This window comes from Neophocaena asiaeorientalis, unplaced genomic scaffold (genome assembly GCF_003031525.2).
Source record: "Neophocaena asiaeorientalis asiaeorientalis breed wild unplaced genomic scaffold, Neophocaena_asiaeorientalis_V1.1 scaffold87, whole genome shotgun sequence".
NCBI lineage: Eukaryota > Metazoa > Chordata > Mammalia > Artiodactyla > Phocoenidae > Neophocaena > Neophocaena asiaeorientalis.
In genome coordinates this window covers 3,594,074-3,618,648 of record NW_020175432.1, presented here as the reverse complement: position 1 = coordinate 3,618,648, position 24,575 = coordinate 3,594,074, and the positions used below count along the sequence as shown (strand labels likewise).

General features: G+C 47.9%; 1 protein-coding gene across 3 annotated transcripts in view; it reads right to left on the bottom strand.

The window, feature by feature from the left end:
• GATAD2A (GATA zinc finger domain containing 2A) overlaps positions 1–24,575 on the bottom strand; it is a 100,668-nt gene that overhangs the window by 62,932 nt on the left and 13,161 nt on the right. For all 3 annotated transcript variants that reach the window (XM_024767278.1, XM_024767280.1, XM_024767279.1), the window contains one exon: positions 728–815. In XM_024767278.1, the coding sequence (XP_024623046.1) occupies positions 728–742 (15 nt within the window). In that variant the 5' untranslated portion in view covers positions 743–815. Of the gene's footprint in view, positions 1–727; positions 816–24,575 lie in introns of those variants that run through there.

Genomic DNA, 24,575 nt, shown 5'->3' with positions numbered 1-24,575 from the left:
TGCAGCTGTGACACTGTTTGAAGGGCATACACCCCTTGGAAAGTCACCAGCCAGCTGGCCTATAAGAGGAAGCAGCTAACCAACCCTAAGCTATCTCCGTGTTCTAAGACGTCTAAGACATCTCTCAGTCCTACATTCTTCTCCAGGTAGGCAGCCCTGGCCCAAAACATCACTGGCCTGACAGTAACAGACAAAATCCCACCTGGGTTTTGGGCTCTGTCTTGCTGGGTCCCGAAAGCCCTGGACAGAGTCTCCACCTGAGCGCCCTAAGCAGTAGGGGATGGCTCAGTTTCCCCATAGGCACGGGGTGCGGTAAGGGCAATGAGCTCCAAGCACTGGTGGTTAAGGATAAATTCTAATGGTTTCTGTCAGCATTGGGAAATCACAGGAATGGCCAGAGGGCAAAGGTCACTTGGCCAGGATTATCCTCTGCCCCTGATGTTCACGGAGGACAGTTCATCCTACTTGGGCCTGGCCTTTTCAAACGAGCGACCCCTGAGATGCAACAGGAGAGCAAACGGCCATCCTGGAGGAGGCAGGGCCTGGGCAGCCCTGTGGAGATGGCCCAATGTGCAATCCCAGAGGTACCTGTCTTCCTTCTTCTCCTCTAGGAGGTGGCCATCAGCTTTTAAAGCAGTGCTCTGTTTCAAATGTCCAAGGACCTGAATAAGGCCTATTGGGTACGTCAGTGCCTCCGTTCCACAGATACTAGATACTACACACTCACCTGGCTTCTGGGCATGGGACGGTGGTCCTACCAGCCGGCCATGGTGGGAGCTATGTCAAAAGGCAACTCCGTCAACGTGCTGGCCAACCTAAAGCAAAGAACAGAGGAAGAAACACTGAGTTTCCAAGGAAAATTTCTGGAATGTACAGACAGTTTTAAATGTCTCCAATCTCTGGAATTGCAAAATTCTAGATTTCAAACAGACCTCTGTGTCTGCTACCTTCCAAGGGGGGGCAAGCTGAGGAAATCAATTTCTATCAGTCTCTGATGTATGACCCAATAAGGTGCACTAACCAATAAATACTAACATCTCAAACACTACAGATCTCATCTTTAGCAATATGGATGAAGACAAGAGGTGGCACACAGCCACAAGCCAACATACTGAACACACAGAAAACAATTCACGGTTTTGATGATAATGGTAATGACATTAACAGCAGAAATAGAAATACTAGCATTTAATAGATGTTTAGTAGTGAGTTCCAGGTACTATGATACAATTCAGCATCTCTTTGAATCCCCAGGACAATCTTACGGATAAGTTACACAATCACCCTCATTTTACACATAAGGGATCTGACATGTCTGATATTCAGGAACTTGCCCAGGGCCACCCAGGTCTCCCTCTCCAGAGATGACCTCTCCCCTCCCCAGTGCCCACTCCCCAACATAGACGCCAAGGAAACCACCCACCATTACAGGCAGTACAGTGTTTGCCCTCAAGAAGCTGAGGGCATGAGGTGCCCAGGGATGGACAAAATTCATCTCCCACATGGAGGCGGCTTCACTGCCACAGGGCAACTAGAAGTTTCACCCAGGGATCAACTCCAAAGGTCTTACACTGCCCAGGCAGAAAGAGTCTGCCTGTTTCACAGATAGGAAAACTAAGGCTCAAGAATGTTTAGGAACTCTCCCAAGGTCCCAGAGATAGCATGGTCCCAGAACTTGCCCTCCTTTGTGACATCAGATGTCCAGGCCTCTGGGCACAGAGATTGAACCCAGTGAACCAGCCAAATCTCAGACTCCCAGGCAGTTGTCAGTTGTAGCTTGCCAAATATTGTCAATATCACCTCTGTTGTCATTCTTTGCACCCACATGACTACCAGGAGCTTGCTCTGATATGAAAACTTTATTTTTAAGCTGGGTTCACAGCAATTCACAGCTCATGGATGGCGAGAAACACTCCCACAGGAGAACTTGCAAAATAAGCAAATATCAGTGAACCCTATGCAAAGACCTTTGGGAACCAAGGAGCACATGGCATCCTCCTCAGTGAGGGCCAGGGCTGCTACAGCCACCACCAGGGCTAGCTCCTAGGGAGAGGGGCCCTTTCTGCCACTCTTTTTGGCCCCATTCAGGCTGGGAAATGCAGTAGATGCCATGAATCTTAGTTCTCTCTCTCTTTTTTTTTTTTTTTTAATATTTACTTAGTTAGTAAGGCTGCGCCGGGTCTCAGTTGCAGCACATGGGATCTTCGTTGCAGCACGTTTAGCTGCAGCACGCGGGCTCTTAGTTGCGGCATGCGTGTCGGATCTAATTCCCCAACCAAGGATCGAACCCAGGCCCCCTGCATTGGGAGCGCAGAGTCTTACCCACTGGACCACCAGGGAAGTTGCAATCAGAGTTCTTTTACCTCCCAAGCCAAGGCCTCTCTCTGCCATGAAGGGGGAAGCCTCAGAGAACTTGTAGGGGTCCTGGGCTTTTCCAAGCACCTACTCTCTTCAGGATCAAGGGCAATATACAAAAGTCAGTGGTATTTCCACACAATGGCAACAAACAACCAAAACTCAAAGCTCTTAAAAAAAAATCAATTAATACTACCATAAATGTGAAATACTTAAGGATAAATCTGATCTTTTAAAAAAATGTGCAAGACCTGTAAGCTGAAACTACAGTAAGACGTCGCTAAGAGAAATGAAAGAAAACCTAAATAAACAGAGAGATATGACTTTTCCATGGGTCAGAAGGTGTCAATTCTCCCCTAAATTGATTCATAGATTCAAAGCCCCAATCAAAAATTGCCAGCATGGGACTTCCCTGGTGGTGCAGTGGTTAAGACTCTGCCTGACAATGCAGGGGACACGGGTTCGAGCCCTGGTCCGGGAAGATCCCACATGCCGCGGAACAACTAAGCCTGTGCGCCACAACCACTGAGCCTGCGCTCTAGAGCCGCGAGCCACAACTGCTGAGCCCACGTGCCACAAATACTGAAGCCCGCGCGTGTAGAGCCCTTGCTCCACAACAAGAGAAGCCACCACAATGAGAAGCCTGCGCACCACATCAAAGAGTAGCCCCCGCTCGCCACAACTAGAGAAAGCCCGTGTGCAGCAACGATGACCCAACGCAGCCAAAAATTAAATAAATTTATTTATTAAGAAAAAAAACTGCAAGCATGTTTTGCCGGAAAAAAACAGACTGATTCCAAAATTTATATGGAAATGCAAAGGACTTAGACTAGTGAAATACTGAAAAAGAGAAACAAATTTGGAAGACTTACCTAACCTGATTTCAAGACATACTGTATGTAAAGTTAACAGCAGCCAAGAGAGTATGATATGAACGTAAAGACAGACAAGTAGACAGATGGAACAGAAAACACCCATGCACGTGTGGACAAATGATTTTCAACAAAGATCCAAGTACCCTAATTCCGTGAGACCACAAGACACACTGGACCTTCTCCTGAAGGGTTAACCTGCGAGGAAGGTGACCTTCACCTGTTATCACAATGCATACCGTGCATCATGGGGCAGTATGCAACATACAAGAAGTTTTAAGGTCACCTCAGACTTTCACCCTCCACCACAGCTTTCCCCACCTCAGCTCATGGTAAATTCAGTCTTTCAAGATGCTCAGATTAAGATCTGGAGTTGCCTTTTTTTTTCTATTTTGTGTGCACCATGAGGCATGCGGGATCTTAGTTCCCCGATCAGGAATCAAACCTGCGCCCCCTGCATTGGGAGCGAGAAGTCTTAACCACTGGACCGCTGGAAAGTCCCTTTTTTTTTTGGCTGCACTTGCCTTCTTGATAGGACTACCCATCATCCAGTCTGCCAGGAAATCCTACTGATTTTGCCATCAAACACATCTGGGGTCCCACCACTTCTCACACCTCCACTTGCCACACTATCCTCCCTTAATACAATGGAGGTCTGCAAACTGGACCCCCTGCTTTCATTCCTCAGCTCGAAACCTTCCAAAGGCCCTGCAATCGCTCAGAATGAAGCCCCATCCTCTCTTGACATGTCCACCCTCCTCCAGCCATGCTGGCCTCCAACACACCAGGCACCCTCCCACCTTGGGGTTCTTCAAGGTTTTCAACAAAATCCCCGATACTTTGTAATTTTAACAATTGATTCTTCAATTTGCATCCCAAGTTGAAAATGACCTTTGAAAACATAACTACCATACAATAATCTCTAAATGTCAACAAATGCCCAGTCCATATTCAGCTTCACACAATTTCCCAAAAATGTCTGTACACAGCCTGTTCTAACAGTAGTTGCTAGCTTTTGTGCTAGCATTTGTGCTAGCTGCTCTCTGCCTCCATCACTCTCCCCCACCATGGCTGTCTCCTCCGTGTACCCCCAAGTCACTGCTCAAATGTCTCCCTCAAAGAGGCCCACCCTGCTCACCCTGCCCTTTCTCTGCCACAGCCCTGGCCCCTCCTCAAACTCCACACAACACAGCTACTGTATCTATGGACTTTCTCACCCGGCAAGAACATAAATGCCACAAGGAAAAGGGTGTCTGCCTGGTGCCTGATATCATTTCAAGCACCTCCAACAGTGTCCGGTGCTCAATAAATATTTATAGAATGAATGAGCAGAGATGGTTTAACACTGAGGGAGAAAGAACCAATCTGAGGAGTTCACACACCAACAACCCCTTGATACAATTAGAGCAAAATTCACAAAGGAGCAGAAACCAAGCAGAGACCACTTAGCACCATCAGGATTGGGAGCATTTCTCTAAAATAAACTGTAATCACTTTCCACTGGTATATCATTTGGGTTGCTGTGCCATCTACCCCACACTGGCTGGGTTTAGAGAGCTTTTACTGTTTTTATTTCCAACCCATATATTTAAAACAGTATCAAGTAACCCTTAAGTACACAATTACCAACTCATAAGAGACTCTTCCACTCCCTTGATAAATCATTATGGTTTGGCTTTGACCCTGCACCTGGGTACTCCACTTACATGCATACACACACAACACCCCGAATCTTCGACCTACCCAAACAACAATTTCCCAATCTGAAGGAGATCACACTTGGTAAGGAGGCAGTCATTGGTGGTTTACATGAAATCAAGTCACTGCACTTTGGGCAACAAAAGTCCACTGTTGCCACTTCATCCTCTCCAGCTCAGGCAAGAGAGGTCCGCTCCCTTTTAACTTGAGGGGAGGAGCCCCCGGCCAGACACTGGCTGCTGTCTAGGGAGCTCCAGTTCCTTAGAGACGCTTCAGCTGCACTGCCCATGGCCAGCCCAGGGACAGCTCTCAGAGGCCATGGGCACCTGATGGGGAAGCCTGGGCTCTCCAAGGTGCCCCCCAGAGGGCCCCATCATCCCTTCCGAGGCCTGGCCCCATGGAAGCTGCACACTTCTGATCTCCTCCTACCACCGTCTGCACTCACCAAACACTTGCCCAGTGTTTTACCACTCTGGCTCTAATCCAATCCCGGGAACATATTAAGCCAAAAAACCTCCAAGATGAAACCCAGCAATAATACTATTCACCTTCTCCTACCCCTAGGTCCACAAAGTCCACTTGTTCCACACAAAATGAGCACCCCACCCAGACCCTCTCTGCCAACAGTCTTAGCGACTGTACTGCTAACTGTCAAGGAGAGGAAGTCCCCAGCTAGCTCTATGAGAAAGGGAGAAACTGAGGCAGGGCAACAATGGATCATCTCAAGGAAGCCCAGAGGTCACACTGCTCCAACATGCGCTGGCTGGTTAGGGAAAGATTAACTTGGGTCAGAGTCAATTCCCTAATCCAAGGGTCGGCAAACTACTGCCTGGGCCTGTTCTGGCGAATGGCTTTCCTGGGACACAGCCACGCCCACTCAAGTTTGCACTGTCTCCAGCGGCTTTCACCTACAGGGCAGAGCTGAGTAGTAATGACAAAGACAGAAACGGTGGAAAATACTGACTACCTGATCCTTGAGAGCAGGAGGGAACCATGGCCCTAACAGGCTCTGCTGAGCATTAAAGGGACAGAGATGACTCAGGCAGAGCAGCACGCCTGAGACAAGAAGTCAAGGCAGAGGCACAGCAAGGGGGTGCTTCAGCTCCACGTCAGCCCCAGGGGACCAAGCAGTACCTGCTCTCCCCAAGGCAAAGAGCCTCATTAACCCTATATCCCCACAGAGTGAGGGAGAGCATGACTAGGCAGACTCGAGAGGCAAAGAACCAACCCCATGAGGGCCAAGGAGCCGACAGTGAGGCCAGCTGCACAAGCCTATCCTTGGCAACCAGAGCTGGCCGGTCTCCACTGTCAAGCCAAAGCATCTACCAGGGTAACAACCAGTATGTGCCCTCCAGACCCCCAGTCTGCCCCTGACTCTCCTCCCTCAGCCACAGTAACCACGGCCTCACCAAGAGACAGACTGTCCACTCCCCACACTATGCCAATGCAGCTGTTCCTAAAGCTCATTAAAACCCCCCAACACCCCCAACACCTCACCACAGCCTTTAAGGCCCTGACTGTTTAGGCGCAGGTGACCCTATGAAGTCATCTGGGACGCACATAGTACGTGTACACACACCATGCTCCTGGCTCCAACCACACAGGCCTTGTTTTGATTCATCTTACCCATCATATCTGCCTTCCTCCACCACTGGACTGGGCCTTTGCACATGCTGTTCTCACTGCCATGAAAGTCCTTCCTTCCCCCCACTCACCTTTCAAACTCAAAACGTGTTACTCAGGCACCCTCTCCTTGCTTCCATCCCCGAGAACTACAGCCCCATCACGTGGCACGGCTGATCTTGACACCTGACATCAAGCATCCCACTAGGTTCTCTCCCCCAAACGCTCTACACTCCACAAGAGAAAGGGCGCTTGCTCATCTCCTTATCCAAGGCCCAAGGAGGCATGGAGAAGAAATGACAAAATGGCATCCTCTGTGAGTTATAAATACTCAACCACTATGTTTTCACCACCAACTTGATGCAAAAACATAACAATATAAATATAACATCAGGAAGAAACAATATGGAGATAGGCAAGGCCACAGCGTCGCCACAGCCCCTGCGGAGCCCAGAGCTTCTTGGGGTGGGGGGAGCTCTCCCCAACTCCCTCACATGGCTGTTTGGAGAAACGCGCCTGGAGATTCCCATAGGCCTCAATGGCCTTGTGTCTGGAAGGGCCTCCCCTATCACCACTAAGAAGTGTGACCTACCCCAGCACCCATTCATCCACACCCTGCACTCCCCTCCCCATTTCTATTGCCAAGATTCCATATCCCTCCCTAAAAGACCCATCAACAATCCTTCCAACAGAAGGCCCTGCCCTCTCGAAGACCTGACTCCAACACGACCCTCCTTTCTTCTGAGCATCCCTCCCTTTCACACTACCAGACCATCCTGGTAATAATGAACAGAATCCTACTGATGAATCATACAGCTAGCTGCCCAGCCACAACCCTCCTGATAATTAAACAGTCTGTCCAGCCTGGGGCCAAATCCAACTGTGCCCCTGGGAGCCCACCTAGCCCCTTAGGACTCAAGACCATCCTGAGGACCAAGTGGCAGGCCCTGGCTCCAGGCAGGCTCTCAAAGAGAAGCAACTAGTTCTTACTTTGACTACTGTGATTAATGTTGTTCCTCAAAATATTGTGATTCCTTATAACAAGGTTCCTTTCAGTGTTTCCATCCTCGCTCCCTAGCAGCTGCCCAGGCAGTCCACTCGGCAGTTCAGAACTTCAGATAAACCCCCATACTTAAAATGCCCAAGGATCAGGAACTTCCCTAGTGGCCCAGTGGTAAAGAATCCGCCCTCCAATGCAGGGAACGCGGGTTTGATCCCTGGTCAGGGAACTAAGATCCCACAGGGCAACTAAGCCCGTGCGCCACAACTACTGAGCTTGTGCGCCTCAACAACAGAGCCCGCATGCCTCAAACTATAGAGCCAACGCACTCTGGAGCCAGCACACAACAACTGGAGAAGAGAAAACCCGCACGCCACAACCAGAGAGAAGCACGCGTACCGCAACGAAAGATCCTGCATGCCTCATGAAAGATCCCACGTGCCACAACTGACCCAACACAGCCAAAAATAATAATAAATAAATAAAATAAAATAAATGAATAAAATTTTTAAAAAATAAAATTTTAAAAAGCCCAGGGATCAAATGTTCACATCTAGACAAGTCTGAGACTTTGGTAGGTGTTTGAAATGTCTAGCATTAGGGCATTACGATATTAAAGGATACCTTGAAGAAAATGTCACAAGAACAAAAGAGGAAATAACTTCTGTGTTAGTAACGAGTAACTACGAACTAGAGTCTCCCCTTCTGTGCATACACATTAATATGTGCCACACTAAGGGAATTCTCTAACAAAGAGCCACAGAAAACCAAGGAACACCTTCAATCTCTGTGCTGAGCACTGGAGGAGAGAAGATCTCAAATGTTCCTCGACTGTCCTCCTAAATCTCCTGCAGACTCCAGTTCTGTGTGACTCTACTGAGGGGAGGAAGTGCATCCAGGGCCCACTGCTCTAGGGACCAAAGAACACCCATGGAATCACGCTCCCAAGATGATGTTAAAATGTGCCTTCTAGAACCATGTATATCTTTTTTTTTTTTTTTTAAAGCCCCTAGTATCTGGCATAAGGTAGACCATCAAAATGTGAGTGTCTCTGTTCATTTCTCCCTAAGCTAACTCTTGGAGGATAAAAATGCATGCTCTAGGCTTCCCTGGTGGTGCAGTGCTTGGGAGTCCACCTGCCAATGCAGGGGACATGGGTTCGATCCCTGGTCAGGGAGGATCCCACATGCTGCGGAGCAACTAAACCCATGCACCACAACCACTGAGCCTGCACTCTAGAGCCTGTGGGCCACAACTGCTGAGCCTGCATGCCACAACTAGTGCAGCCCACGTGTCTAGAGCCCGTGCTCTGCAACAAGAGAAGCCACCACAATGAGAAGCCCGCATGCAGCAACGAAGACCCAATGCAGCCAAAAATAAATAAATAAATAAATTTATTTTTAAAAATGCATGCATGCTCTCATAAGGATGCAGGCTATTTCTGAATTCAGAAAGGTTCTGGGTTTTTTTCTCTTTTTTTTACTGTGCTAAAATACACATAACATAAAATTTACTGTCTTAACCATATTTTGGTCTTAGTCATTTTTAAGTGTACAGTTCAGTGCCATTAAGCACATTCACGCTGTTGTACAGCCATCCCCATCATCCATCTCCAGAACTTTTTCACCTTGCAAAACTGAAACTCTGTCCCCATTAACTAACTACCCACTAACTACCCATTTTTCCCTCCCTCCCATGCCCATCCAGGCAACCACCATCCTACTTTCTGTCTCTATGAATCTGACTACTCTAGGTGCCTCATATAAATAGAATCATGCAGTATTTGTCCTTTTCTGTCTGGCGTATTTCACTCAGTACAATGTCTCTTTGAGGTAGAACAACAAATCATTTTAACCTTTCGAGGCCTTAGTGTGTACAGAACAAGGCCCATGGGTCTGGTACACCCACAGCCAAAAAGCATGGCTCTAGAACCCTGTTTCCCAGACCAGCCATGTCCCTGACATGTTCTACTATCAACCAGTCCTTCCCTCCCCTCCCCAAATAAATTGCACAAAAAGATACTGGAAAGACTTAGAATAGTGAGATGAAAGCAGCATCTAATGTTATACCTCAGATGGACTTCAAGTATGCCAAGTCTCATCAGCCCAGTTCTTGCCTCCCAGAGCACTCTGTCTCCCCAGGACACACCTATTCCAGCCCCATCTCACAGCCATGAACCAAGGGAGTCAAGAAATCCCTGTTAGATGAATGATAAAGATAACTAACTCGTCTTGGGCACAATCTTTTCCTATATGTGGAAGCCAGAGATATCACAGCACAACCCAAACCTATTCCTTGGAGCACCTGAGTCAGACTCAGAAACCCTTACGCAGGCCCACTGGCGGTGTGAGCCCTGAGTTCCAGACACGTCAAACTCAGGTCAAACTCAAGACAACAGAGACACAGACAACTAGCCCCAACAATGCACTCAGCAATCAATGTCACCAAAGAGGAAAACACTGCATCCCCTCCTCAAGGTCTGAGTACCAAACCCACTTATCTTGTGAGGCTGACACAAAGCCAGGCCCAGGGGAGTCAGTCACCACACTGGCCAAGTCCATGGATGCTATGTGGGAAAACAGTGACACCAAATGACCCCACATGAGGTACCCAACTCCAACAGGAGGAGGACATTTGGTTCATTACCAATAATTTCAGATAGAAACACCCACAGCACCTCAATTATCACTTTGGTTAAATGCTCCAGAATAAGAAGGGCAAAAATGATTTTCTGGGGTTCCCCACCTCGTTTGGCTTGGGCAAGCAGGCAGTCTCCTTTCCAAACAGACATGTCCCTGTGTGGCCTGTGACTGCAAAATATAGTGTCCTCCTGGGACGACTAACAAGGGGGAGGCTGAGGAGGTAACTGAGTCTCCAGGACCACTCGGAACAGAAAAATTTGAGAATGAGGATCACAAAGAGCCCCAACCACAGAAGATCTCCATTACAGCAGGTGGCCTGAACAGGAGGTTCCCAAAGCAGCAGGCCTCACTGCCAAGAAGGCACCATCCAGGTGGCCTCCACGTCACACAGCATGTCAACCAGCTGTATCAGTATTTATTTTCATGTCAAGAAATAAAACCTCCAGCCATTCCATTCTTGTGGCAAGTTTTCTTGAGTTTGTTTTTAAAGAAGCAACACCTTATTTATCACACAATCTCCCAGAAAAGCAAGAATCCTTTTTTCACCAAGCGGAGGACTAGGTGTCTTCCACTGCCTCTGAGGGGTCCCGGCCCTGGCCACAGGCGCCATGTGCTGCCTCAACCCAGGTCCTGTGGCCGTGGGCCTGTGTGTGCTGAGAAAGCAGAAGCAAAGAAGCCACCAGCTGAGCACCTTCTCCATGTCGTAAAGACAGGCCCCAACTCTGTGATGATACGGGCACCAACCATGACCTGCATATTCATGGACAGGGCAAAGACCTGCACATCACCCCAAGTCTCTCTGAGGAGCAACATGAAGGCCATAGGCTGAGCCCAGAGTTTATACTTCCTCACCAGCCATCTTCAAACAGGCAGTCTTGGTGAACAAGCAGCAATCTGGCGCAAGCTGGTAACTAGGGCAGGTGCTCCCCACAAGTTTAAGAACCGGTATCTCACTTTCCAGAACTGGAATAGAGAAGGGAAAACCTGTTCAAGAGCACGGAGGGAGCAGTGTTCTGTGCTGGCCCCACTGTATATAAATGAAGACCTACCTGGGCCTAAAGGAAAAAACTTCATGGTCTTGAAATCCAAACAAAATCTAAAAGTAGTTCACAAAGCTTATCCCTGTAAGGTCCAAGATAAGACTATTTTGGTCAGGTAGCAGCAGGTAGGATGGCAGAAATATCACCAAAGAAATGTAAACTGGGGGGACTTCTCTGGTGGTGCAGTGGTTAAGAATCTGCCTGCCAATGCAGGGGACATGGGTTCGAGCCCTGGTCCGGGAAGATCTCACATGCCGAGGAGCAACTAAGTCCGTGTGCCACAAGTACTGAGCCTGCGCTCTAGAGCCTGCGAGCCACAACTACTGAGCCTGAGTGCCACAACTACTGAAGCCCGCGTGCCTAGACCCCGTGCTCCACAACAAGAGAAACTACTGCAATGAGAATCCCACGAGTAGCCCTCGCTTGCCGCAACTAGAGAAAGCCTGTGCGCAGCAACGAAGACCCAACACAGCCAAAAATAAAATAAATTAATTAAGAAAATAAAAAAAGAAATGTAAACTTGGCAGACCACACAGTCCAGGAGAGGACCTCCAGTTTTCACTTCTAAAACGCACTCCCCTACTCCCCCATCCCCTCACCCCTGCCCAGAAGGGCCCCTGTGGCACTTGGGCACTTCCTGGGAGGCAGGTCTACTGTCTGCTCACTACCAAGGAAAGCACCCACCAGCTGTCCCACTACTGCTAGACGGACCTGGAGCCTCAGCTGGCCTCTGCCACCTTGATCCTCATGAAGGGTCCCATCCTCCAGGCAGGCAACAGGAGACTGAGAACAAGTGACTGAGGTCTATGTAAGGTGGTACTTTCCAGAACACCAAAGGGTCCGCCTAGATCCAAATCCAGAGTAGCTAGTGAGTACCTAGGCAGACGGCAAGGTCAGCATCGTTCACACACAAACCTCCAGATGCCCCCTAGCTGAGTTTTGGACAGAAGGGTGGCCTTGGTAGAATTCTGGAATTCCAGTCTGATGCTGGGTCTTCAAATACAAAACAAGCTACAACCATCTGAGCAACCAAGCTTTCCTAAGAGGCAGGATTCAGTTTCTCTATCTGTCAGGAACCAGGTCAAACAGTCAAAACCATCTAGTAACTTCTGACACGTGGCTGGAGCCATCCAACAACCACATCACAGCAATGATGGCCGTGACTGAGGCCACGTGTTCAGCCCAGAAGTCCCGAGGCCTCATGGCAAGGTCCAGGCCAACAAGCCAGTTCCCAGCCCCAGACACTTCATCATTGCCACAAACTCTGATGATGTATCACAAGGATCACAAAAACTGCATGAATGATTAAAATGCTGCAAAGTTCCAAGGAAGAAACTACAACGATGGCAACATTTATCAGTAAATTGTGGCTTACACTACATAAGCCAATTAAGAACAAATTAAGAGGGACTTCCGTGGTGATTCAGTGGCTAAGACTCCACGTTCCCAATGTAGGGGGCCCAGGTTCGATCCCTGGTCAGGGAACTATATACCACATGCCGCAACTAAGAGTTCAAAGGCCTCAACTAAAAAAAGATCCTGCATGCCACGACGAAGATCCCATGTGCCTCAACTAAGACCCAGTGCAGCCAAATAAATAAATAAATATTAAAAAAAAAAAGAACAAATTGAGAAATGACATGAACAGACACCACATCTTCCTGACAATGTACCCAATGATAAAAGTATGATCAGAGGAGGTCAGGAACAGAGGGGCTCCTCAGGGAGGGTGTTTCAGAGAACCATAGGACTGTCCTCACTGCCCCCAGCCCTTATAAGGTAAAATGAGCCCAAGATGGAAGAAGCAGAGCCTTCCCAAGGTCTCAGAGGTGGTAGGGAAGAGGGGAGGGTGGGCTACACCAGGCTTCTCTACGCCATCAGAGCTTCCCAGCACCTTGCATAGACACTTCCCATCACTCTATCCTCACAGAAGGCCCACTGGGGAGAAGAGGTGCTGGGCAGACACAGGGCCTTGCTGGCTGGGAAGAGTTCTGCTTGACTCAGCCGAAGAGCCAGCATCTAGGGAGCAAGCAGGAAGGAAACCGTGCTAGAGAGTTAGACACATAGAGAAGCCCGCTACTGGAGGAGAAAGGCAGCAAAGACCAAATCCCCGGGCCCTACCAAAGCTCTAGAAGAGTGAAAGGCCTGCTTCCTGGGATGCAACGGCGAGGACACCAGAATTTTGAAATACACTTCGTTTTGGCTTCCGCTGCAAGCTGGAGATTTCCTTGCTGGTAGCAGATTTTAGTACTAAACCTGATGTGCTATGAGATACAATGCGAATGTCATGTGAATCTCTGACTTAAAATAAGAAGCCCAAAGAAACCTGTGGGCTGTGCCCTCAGTGGGACTTTGTCTCTACCTGAGATTCACCCCAGAGTGGGCTGGGGACCCCACAAAAGGCAGGACTCTGCCACACGAAGCCCAGGTCCAACACGGACTGAAATGTCTTTCTTCCATTTGCACACATACACACACGCACAAGCACATATAGAGCCATCACACACGTGCATAAGCACATGTGCACAAGCACACACAAGGCTGCACACAAAACCAATATATACAGGACACCACATGGGCACACACGAGGCCAGCACACACTTTATCTTCCAGGCAAAGGTATACTTCTAAGCTGTCAGTTGTTGAGAACGTAGACCACACATGCCAGAGAAACACTGTCCTAAGTAGGGTCAGGCTCCCAAGTAGCCCACAAAGTCCACCTCATTCCAATATTCTCAAAGCACAGTCCTGCCAATACAACCCAACCCAAAGCAAGAAATCCCCTGGGAAGTCGCCTCGAGTCCCAGCCCTAGCCCTCCCAGACCAAAAGGGGCGAGGAGGAGAGAGGAGGAGCAGTGCCACAGGGGCAAGGGTAGGGGTGTTCACTCACCTCACCTTTACTGGGCCAGCCTTGCAGGGACCCTCTGTCCTCCTCTGAGGCCTATTCCACTGCCATGCTCTGTCACCAGCCACCTCACACAGACCTAGGTCCTACCTAACCATCCAGCACCAAGATCCAGCCTGAGCCCCAGGCACTGCAGGTCTGTCCCCAAGACCCCAGTCACACTACTGCTAGAGTGGGGGCTCCACTGTCCCCCATGGTCCAGGACTCATCAGTGTTCATCGGACTTTGGTGGCACAGAAAGGGGAGGGCCTGATTCTCCACTGAGAAAGTTACCACTGGGCACACAGATTCAAACTGCTGCAGAAAAAAAAGCTCACTGCTGACAAACGCAGTAACATCTAAAGAATCACCTTTAACACGTTGACAAGAGATTTTGTTACTAAAGGAGGAAAAGAAAAGTGCAACAGTGGATAATGATTATTAAATTCTTTATTTGGTGCCAGGCATGGTGCCAGTACTTTACATACCTGATTTCATTTAATCCTCATAACCACAGAATGAGGTACTACCAACACTAACCACACTTCACACTGGGAGACTGTCACTGTCACCCACACTTCACACAGGGGACTGCCATTGATGCCCACACTTGACAGGTGAAAAAAACAGAGGCTAAGATAAGTCAAGGTGATTGGCCAGGGTCACAGGATTAAGAAGTTAAATGGGGATCCAGATGCAGGTCAGCCATCTCCCAGACCCAGGCTCAAATCTGAACCACCACACCTTCGAGGGAAGTCGGACTCTTAAGGCCATCCTAAGGCTGGATCCTTCCCAAGGCTACGGGAAGACTTCCTAAAGCAAAGATCAGCACACCCTCGATTCCCTCTTACAAGAGCACACTAACTTAGCCCTTTACTGAATTGCTAGAAACCTCCTGGAGGAATGAGCCTTGTTGTGCAAACCCTCATTCCATGGACAATACAGCAAATTCAGTAACTCGTGTGCATCTTCACCTTCTGCAAAAGGCACTAAAACCCTCAGAGGTTGACGAAGCACATATTTCTGAGCCCCTACCTGCTAGGGTACATACAAGCCAAGGGAAGGGGCTTAAAGGACTTGATCAACACTACCAGGGACTTCCCTGGTAGTCCAGTGGTTAAGACTCTGCACTTCCACTGTCGGGGGCGCGAGTTTGAGGCTGGTTGGACATGAAGATCCCTCATGCTGCGGGGCGCAGCAAAAAACTAAGGGAAAAAAAAAACACTGCCAGCCTAGGTCATAAACTAGGACCTCTTCATCTTCTTTTCCATTGTGTGAGATGTACACACAAGTCAACCACTCTTAGCACTCCACAGAGCAGACCAGGGGTCCCTGGCAAGGAACAGATATGCAGAATTATCTTCTTTCCTTCCATCAGAACAGCACAGCACTCACGCATGAGGTAGGGAACAGAGCAGACACAGACCACTGGGAAGGAGACAGGTCCTCTGGCCAAAGACAGCAAGGAGAGTGCAAGGACAGCAGAAGACACATGGCCAAAGGACATGGAGCTGGGGGACAGCCCAGGCCCTGTGGAAGCGCTTCCTAAGGTGGGTGGTGGCCAGGGCATGTGCTGGCCCTCCCAGCTCTGCATATGAGGCACCAGGCTGCTGCCCTCACCTGATTCCTCACTCCCACCCATGACCTCAAAATCAGGACCCTGATGGTGTCTTGGTCACCATCAGGCAGATGTCACTCTCAGACCCAAGTCATTTTTTTTCCAACTGCCAGGTCCCCACGGCCCCTTTCCTTCCTGTGTCTACAACCCCTCTCCCTACTCTCAAAACCAGTATTGTCATTGGGTAAGACACCCACCTGTCTTCTCCCCTGAACTCTACAAGAAGAGTCAGGATTTGGAAACATTTGAGCAATGCATGAAATAGGGAAACATTCTCAAACTAGGAAGCCGCAGCTGTTGGAAAAATTCATGTGATGTTTCAGAGAAGTATCTTAATCGCCCTAGGTCTGTTTGGAAAAGTGTCCAAAACCTCAAGCTGGAAAATTCTCAGAATCCAGAAAATGCTGATTACCGGGTCTTCCCTGGTGGCCCAGTGGTTGACTTCGCCTCCCAATGCAGGGGGTGTGGGTTCAATCCCTGGTCAGGGAGCTAAGATCCCACATACCTCAGGGCCAAAAAACCAAAACATAAAACAGAAGCAATATTGTAACAAATTGAATACAGACTTTAAAAATGGTCCACATCGAAAAAAAAAAAAAAATGCTGATTACCAGCCAGCTCCTAGGGCACAGGAATCACATGGAGCTTCTTCCTGGTCCCTCTAATTGCTACAAAGCTCTTTTTCAGGCTAAGTTAAGGGCCACGTCCTTCTAATTTCCACCTATCCATCACTACTTCACTCTTGGGAACAGAGCAGAACAAACTCGTATATACAACAGTCCCTCAGATATTTTATTCTTTTACCCATTATTTATCACACTTTCATCTAACACAAAGCACTACTTCTTTGGGGAGGAAGAGACACAAGGACAAATCAAGTTCCGCACCCAGCCCCCAGAGCCAGCCAAGATCTGTCAGGGTCAAAGACACGTGCCTCCTGTTCATGAGGGTCCTGAGCCCTGATGGTCACACAAGACTGCCACACCTCAACACACTACATTCTCCTAGTGAAGCAGAAAGTGGCCATCCAGGGTCACAGGCTGCGCCCTGGGTCTCACCAATGCCCACCTTCTCCCAGGCAGTAAACACGATCTCAGACCACCCTTCTCTAGGGCCCAGCTCACCTCACCTTTGCTCATACTCAGCACCCCTAAAACCGAAGACCCACTATCTCAGGGCCTGAGACACCTGTACTGCATTTCACTCCATAGGCCACCTACTGGAGTAGCTTAGGCTCTTCTATGTCAATGGGTTAACTTTTTAAAATAACTTAAAAGGAAAATTAGCCAACCCTAGTTCATAGACTTAGAAGACTGGTTAAACTGATTCAAAGTGACCCTAATTTTTCTAAGCAATTTAAGTTACTTTCTCTCTTCTGCAATAAACCAAGGTAACGAAGTGGGCATGCTCCCACCATCTTAAACTTCACAGAAGGTGCATGTTTCTCATCTGCTCACCCAATGCTAAGTACCTTCCCCAGGTGGCGACCTGTCCACTCTTGCTGCCTTTTGTGTCAGGGTCACCTGATCTTATCTCTGGAAAGTAAGAGGAACCCCTTCCATCCTCCCTGAGGGGGGTGAGTGGGTACCTGATGGCACCAACAGCAGGAAAGGCCAACTGTCCAATCCTGAGCTGAGATCCCAACTCACCAATGGGTCTCCTGGAACCCCTCGCCACCCCCCCCCACCCAATCTTCTCTCTTCCAAGAACATGATCAATCCTCTAACCAGTTCTCCTATGAAATGGTTTAAAGACTACTTCAGCAGGCAGAATGGACTTCCCCACATATAAAGGATATGCAAAAAATAACCTCCCTCGAAGCTTTTTAGCAGCCAGCTTGTGCTGTCCTAGACTCATCCTTATCTCAGTGTTAAGGTCCTTCACTCTTGCCCCAGACTAGCACAGCTGACCATCAGAGCCTCATATAGGATCTGATGGCCAGCTTTTTTGAATCTTGAAATGGACACCCAAAATGGATCACCCGAAGGATGACTAAATAATAAGTGTCATTACTTTTTATTAATAGATGGGGAAAAGCAGTTTAATGCTCTTAAAATTGAAAGCCATCAACCACTCAATTCCAGAACAGGAAACACAGCTAGAGTTTTTGTTTTGTTTTGTTTTGTTTTGAAGGCAGCCCTGAGACTCCAGAAGCAGCCCTGAGTTCTTCTTCCCTGTGTCCTGTCCCATCCTCACACCAGAGGTACCATGATGACCTCAAAAAACAAAGCCCTGAGGAAGGAAACCTGCCAATGGACCTACACTACATAAATAAAAGAGAAACCTAAAACAAAACAAAAAATTCTAAACTAACCAGGCCATAAAGAAATAAGGATAACAGAGATCAGACCAGGAAGCACTAGAAGGGAACAGAGATCTATGTTCTCTCTTCTGCAAGTCAACCCAGGGCAGGCCACTCCTACTCTCAGGCCTCAGTTTCCAGTTTGCAACATCAAGGGCTGTCCTGTTCATCTGGAAGTCTGTATGCTGCCTTGCTGGGTTCAGCAAAACAGCACACAGAAGCAAGCTAGTCCCAGGTGAATGTTACATTTGTCTGCTGCCCAAGGACCAAAAATAGTTACATTTCTAATGCTCTGCCTGACAAATATAAATTGACAGTAAGGCTACAATTACATTTTAATCCAGACTCAGTCCCTTCATATCCTTAACCAAGAAAACTTCAAATGCCTACTACTGACACCTGAGGCTCCCACCACTTCCCCAGTCTTTGGCATCGGGAAATGTCACTTGTGAGGTTGAAACAAACAAAAAGCCTCAACAATAAAAACTTTAAAGGTTTGCGGAGAGAGGCAAGAGACAGATGACCAACATACAAACTGCTGAGAAGGTCAGCTAATCAAACAAAAGTGTTAAAGAAAATACTAATCAAACCCTCGAAATCACCCCAGGTTCTGGTGGGTGTAAGAGAGTCCCAGGGAGGGATCTGACTCCAGAATCCTCTGAAAGAACTGCCCATCATTGAAGGGGGTGGGCATTAACCCTTTACATGCAGGAGAGAAGACAAAATGAGGTTCAGGTGTTGTCAATGATATGCAAGCCCTGAGAATATCACAGGTCTGGAGTGACTCAACCAATTTCAATCAACACCTTCAAACCAAGGATTCAGTTTGCCATGCTCCTACTTTCCCCACACCACTGAGCAATTGCGAAAAAAATGTGTTTCCTCCGTTGATGAATGAAGATTGTAGCAGCAAAGTTTTCAAAACTGCTGGCAGAGTGAGCCTGCCCAAAACACACAAGAAAGCTAAAAATATGCTGTCACTGCCACAAAGTCCACCAAATGGAAACTCAAGTGACGAAGATACTGGCCTGAAACCTGCTCACCTCCAAGGTCATGGTGAGCAGCTGCCTCTAAGGTAAGAATGTGTTGAGTCAAGTTTAACAGCTACTGACTCAAAGGCTAATTGCACAGAACAACTGCGATTGTAGGAAATGTTATATTGGGATTATATGCAGATTTAAGACCACAAGGTTTTTTCACTTCCCTTCCGGATAACCTGACTGACCTTTTAGGTGAGATCTCCTTACAATAAGTTCTGAAGACCTCCAAACTGTTAGGTTGTGGTGGAATTTTGTTATAAAGAAAATCTAGCTCCTCAATCTGAGTGTTTCATTGTGTGTGATAAGTGAGATGTAAGACCCAGGGGGATCATCATGTAGCTGTCCTCTGGGCAGAGAAGCATTTTGTTTTTTGGTTACTTTTCTTTTTTTGGCCCCACCTAAAGACACGTGGGATCTTAGTTCCTCGACCAGGGATCGAACTGTGCCCCCTGCAGTGGAAGCTAGGAGTCCTAACCACTAGACTGCCAGGGAATTTCCCCAGAGAAGGATTTCTGTCTCAGAGGTAAATGGAGGATCAAGGGCTAGGATATCCCTGACTACTTTTAAACATTTCCCAATTGCCCTCACAGCCATCCCATGAGATTAAGATATAGTCCCTGTCTATGGATGGGAAAGCTGAGGCCAGGGGGCCAGAAAACCTGCCCAGTGCTGAAGAGTGGTAAGCTGTAGTCAGATCTGTCAAATTCCCAAACTGGCTAGTACTGCAAGTGCAGAAGGAGGACAGGATTCGGGAACAAACTCTCCTGTTTGCCACTGCAAGCACCACCAAGCAACCTACTTCTCATCCCTGAGCAGAGTCCACTCAGTGATAAAGCCAGAGTTACAGGGGCGCCTCTGGGTTCTCAAAGGCAGGACCCCATGAGAATCTGCCTGGCAAACATCTTACAAATGGAAGGGCTGACCCTGAAAATCAGAATGTGGGGTTCAGCAAGCTCGGGATCAGGAAAAGGGGCTGTGTCTCCTTTGCCCTGATGAGGCACCACCAACCTAGCCATTCTGTATCACCAGGGAGGCACTGAGGCTGGTGGGAAAAACATTCATAGTCTGAAATCGGAAAGGTTGGGGCCCAGTCCCAGCTGTAGAAAAATCAGCAAGGTGACTCTGGCAAGTATCACCCTCTGTAGGGACTTCACCTTCTTCCATCTGAAATGTGGGAACAAGGTTGTGGTTCCAAGGGGCAGAGACAGTGATGGTTTGTCCCACAAACACAGAGGTGCTTCACACATGAGAAGCACAACAGTCATTAATGCTTTGGGGCTCTGCCTCATCTGCTCTAGTCATGACGGTACACTCACTGAACTCCAATTTATTGAGCAGGTACACATACTAGGTGCTGTGCTATGCCACTGGCATTTATTATCTCACTCCCAACTCAGCCATTTAAGGCAGACATTACTACCCCCTTTTTAGAAATGGGAAACAGAGGACAAGGTTCACCAAGGTCAAGCCACAGGGAAGTGGCCGGGTGGAGCTCACACCCAACCTAAGGCAAAGCCAGGGCTGACCCATGACACCATTACAGGGACCTGCTACCTGGGAACAGGCCCACGGCCTCACATGGTAAAGAGCAGGCGGTACTGGATGTGGAACAACCTCCCTGGCACCAGGAGGATCTGGCTGGCCACTATAATGCAGCACTATTTATTAAAACTGTACTCAAAGGCATTACCTCATTTAGGATGAATTAGCTTTGAAGGTTCAAACCAAAAGACCTGACTAGCAAGGCAGGTCAAGTGGTTTCAAGGCTAGAGATGGAGATGCAGAAGAAATGGCTGAAGGATTCAAGTACCTCTGTGAAAATCAAGAGAGAGAAAGTGAATGCAGTGCACTGAAACCACAAAGACCCTTTCCCACATACCCTGGAGGGTTCCAGAGGATTTCAAGTCACTTCCTACGGCTACCTTCAGGTATTCAATTAGAGTAAGTTTCTCTGTCTTCTAAAAGACTAACCTACATTCTCATCACACACAAAAAGAGGTCATAAATACAGCCTAGAAAGCAAGAGGAGGGGCAAGAAGCCCGTGGTCTAACATTCCTCTTGACTAAGAAGTCCTGGATCCTGTTTGCCGGAATCCACAAGTATGTAAGATCTGTCCCCAGCTGGTACTTTTGTTTCTCATAACACCAGTCTCACTACTTCCATCTCACTGCCACCACTTCAGGTCCCCTGTATTTTTTTACGTCAACCTTCTTAACACGTTGCCTTCCTAATTCAAGGCAAAGATGTAGCTTTGCACAGTTAGCACACAAAGTAAGTTTCATTACCTGAAAGAAAAGCAATCTGAGGCCAGGCTGTCCAACTCACCTCCTAAAACAGTTCAAATAACTCAAGAGCATCCATTCTAACAAACAACCACACTTGGCAGGCTGCACAGTTCTGTAAGCCTCAATCTATGACACTGCCAACTCGTTCTTCTGGTTCTGCTGCACTTCCTAACCCGACAACTATTACAAGAAAATCCCAATGATACTCTATTACCCAAGGATGACTGCTCATGAAGACCTCACCTACTCACCTGTTTCATAATCCTCCTAGTTTTCTACAATGAGCATAAATTAACTCAATCATCAGGGAGAAAAAAATAAGCCTAGGGAAAATAATCTTTTCCATTCCATTTGATGGCACAGAAACACCCAAAGTCCAAACTTGGTAGTTTGGACTACCAAGTCCAAAAAGGTAGTTCTCCAGGTAAGCATCTGAGTTGCCTATGCTTTCAGAGGTTAACACACCCACACCAAGAGTCCTTAACTGGATTCAGTGGTAAGGGCATTACATTTCTGTCTCTTGGAAACAGACACATTCAGGACTCTGAAGGTCGTTCTTGATCTTCTCCCAACAGAACACAAGAAAATGCCAACATTTCAGAATGGCTTCGCTACTCTCCCCCTCATGTCCTTCAGGCACCATCTTCCAGTCTTCTGCTATCTAAGGCCCAATGCACCCTCATCACATGGGTCCCTGCATTATCCTCTTCAGTGAGGTCCTACTGTTCTCAAGGTAAATTCAAGATGCCTCAGCCCTGGAGCCTGCGCATTTGTCTCTCTCTGCTCCAACCATACTGATCTTCCTTCAGTCCCAAGCACTCTCTCTGCCAGAAATGCTCTCCCTTTTTCACTTTACCTATTTAGCTCCTACATGTCCTCTGATCCCAGCTGAAAAAAGACCCTCTCAAGTCTTGCTCACCATGTCACAGCATCCTTCTCTCCTTGGCCCTTGTAAGTTTCCCCAAGTTTATGAGATTAGTTACGATTTCTTTCCCATTAATCTCACAGTAAACTCCACTGAGCAGGGATTCCTAGCATGGTGCCGGAGGCACAGTAAGCACATTGATATTTATTGAATAAATCAATACAGAAATCACTACTCGCAATGCCACAAAGTCACAAAATAAGTGATACAAAACAAGTGAGAACTACTGAACAGTTGAGAATTGGAGTCATTTTTTACTTAAATTTAAAATGTTCCTTCTTTTGGGCTTCCCTGGTGGTGCAGTGGTTGACAGTCTGCCTGCCGATGCAGGGGACACGGGTTCGTGCCCCGGCCCGGGAAGATCCCACATACCGCGGAGCGGCTGGGCCCATGAGCCATGGCCGCTGAGCCTGCACATCCGGAGCCTGTGCTCCGCAACGGGAGAGGCCGCAACAGTGAGAGGCCCGCGTACTGCAAAAATAAATAAATAAAATGTTCCTTCTTTAAAAAAAAAAAAATCATAAAACACAAGTATCAAAAAGTTAAGAAAACAAACAAACTACTGCTACCCCTAATCTTGGTACAAATCCTTCCAGGACTTTTTTTTTTTGTTTTTACCAAAAGCAGCATTATTTCTCTCCTCTCTATCAAAATATAAAATTGTAGGATCTGCCAAATGATACTGCATTAATAGAGATGACTTGACATTAAAAAAAAAAATGATGTCATCTGAATGAAAATAACAATGCATTCAAATCATTAATACATTAATCCCATTCTCTACACCACATCCAAGATGAGAGGCAATCCTCTGCAAAACCCAGCTTCAGAATTTTAGGGGAGAAATAGGGGATGAAAGATGAAGGGTGGGGGAGTAACTGAGGAAAGGGTCTAGCAAATTACTCTCAAAATCCCCAACCTAAACTGCTTCCTCTAGAAAAGGACCAACTTTTCTGAGTTACAGGCTATGGAAGCAAGGCAAAGGGGTGACTCTGTGGCTTGGTTCTTAAAAGCCAGCTGGTAACTCTGCTCTCCGAGGACAAAGCAGGGCTAGAAATGGTGTAACCAGGTCATCCCCCAACTCCAAGCAGAGGTGTACTGGAGCCTGGACAAATAAATGGCCTTGTGTTTTAGGAGCTCCCAGAAAATACTCACATACTGGGCTTGCAAACAGGAGCTCCTAGGCTCTGATGCCCCACAGGGCAGGCGCAAGCCCAGCTCTGCCTCTCTACTAAGCAGTCTTGGGCAAGCAGCCTGACCTCCAGAAGCCCCAGTTTCCTCACCTGTAAAGTGGGGACTATACTCTCTCTTCCTCCATCGGATTGTTAAGGGCACTGAAATATGTCTGTGCACTGAGCTTAGCACACAGTGGGCATTCAGATCGGGGCCGGTGTGATCTTTTAGCCTTCCTCCACAGCTTGCTGTCAGGTCTAACACACTACTCAGCATACTGATCTGGTGCCAGCAAACACTGCACATAATCTATCTTAAAAGAAAACTTGTAACCACTACCAGAAGAAATAAAAACATCAACAGGACAGTGGGTCCAAGACTAAAGCAACTGCACAGAAGGCTGTCTGTCCCTCAGTTTCTCTGCGCTACCACAGCCAGAAGGTGTCACTGTGTGAAATGGACATACGGAACCAGAGACTTAACCAGTACTGTGCACTCCAAGAAAACTGAAAGAAGTAAAAGGGTAAGGAAGAGGAAATTAAAGTCGCAAGTGACTCACTCGGACTTTGATCTAAAGAATCCAAAGCTCTAAGGATAAGGATGAACTACACACCTACAGGCATAGGATCAGATACACAAAATTAAGCAGTCCCTGCAAAATTCCCAAGGCAGGGCAGAAACGTGTACCCAATGTGTCATTGAGTTCCTAAGGGAGGGATCCCCATTCATTTCTGGGTCCCAGTGTTTGCGCACACACCAAGTGTCAATCACGCTCTAGGCTAGGGCCCTGCCCATAAGCTCTTCCTTGTTGAAGTGATCAATTCCGATTCTTGGCAATAATCCCTTTAAAAGGCCAGCTGCTGCTGTCTAGTCACTGATGCCGACCCTTTCCAGGTGGGAAAAAAGAAATCAATACAGCCAACGCCTAGATGGCGAGGCAAATTTAAAGTATAAAGCCCTGTGAAAGGCCGGAACCCACTGAGGGGGAAGGGTCCCGCGGCTCCCGGGGGTCAGGCAGGAAGGGCGCGAGCGGGGGGAGGGCCAGCCCTGCAGGCGTGGGCGCGCGGGGACTCTTATTCTGACACGGGATCCGCAGCCGCCGTCGCCGTCGCCGCGG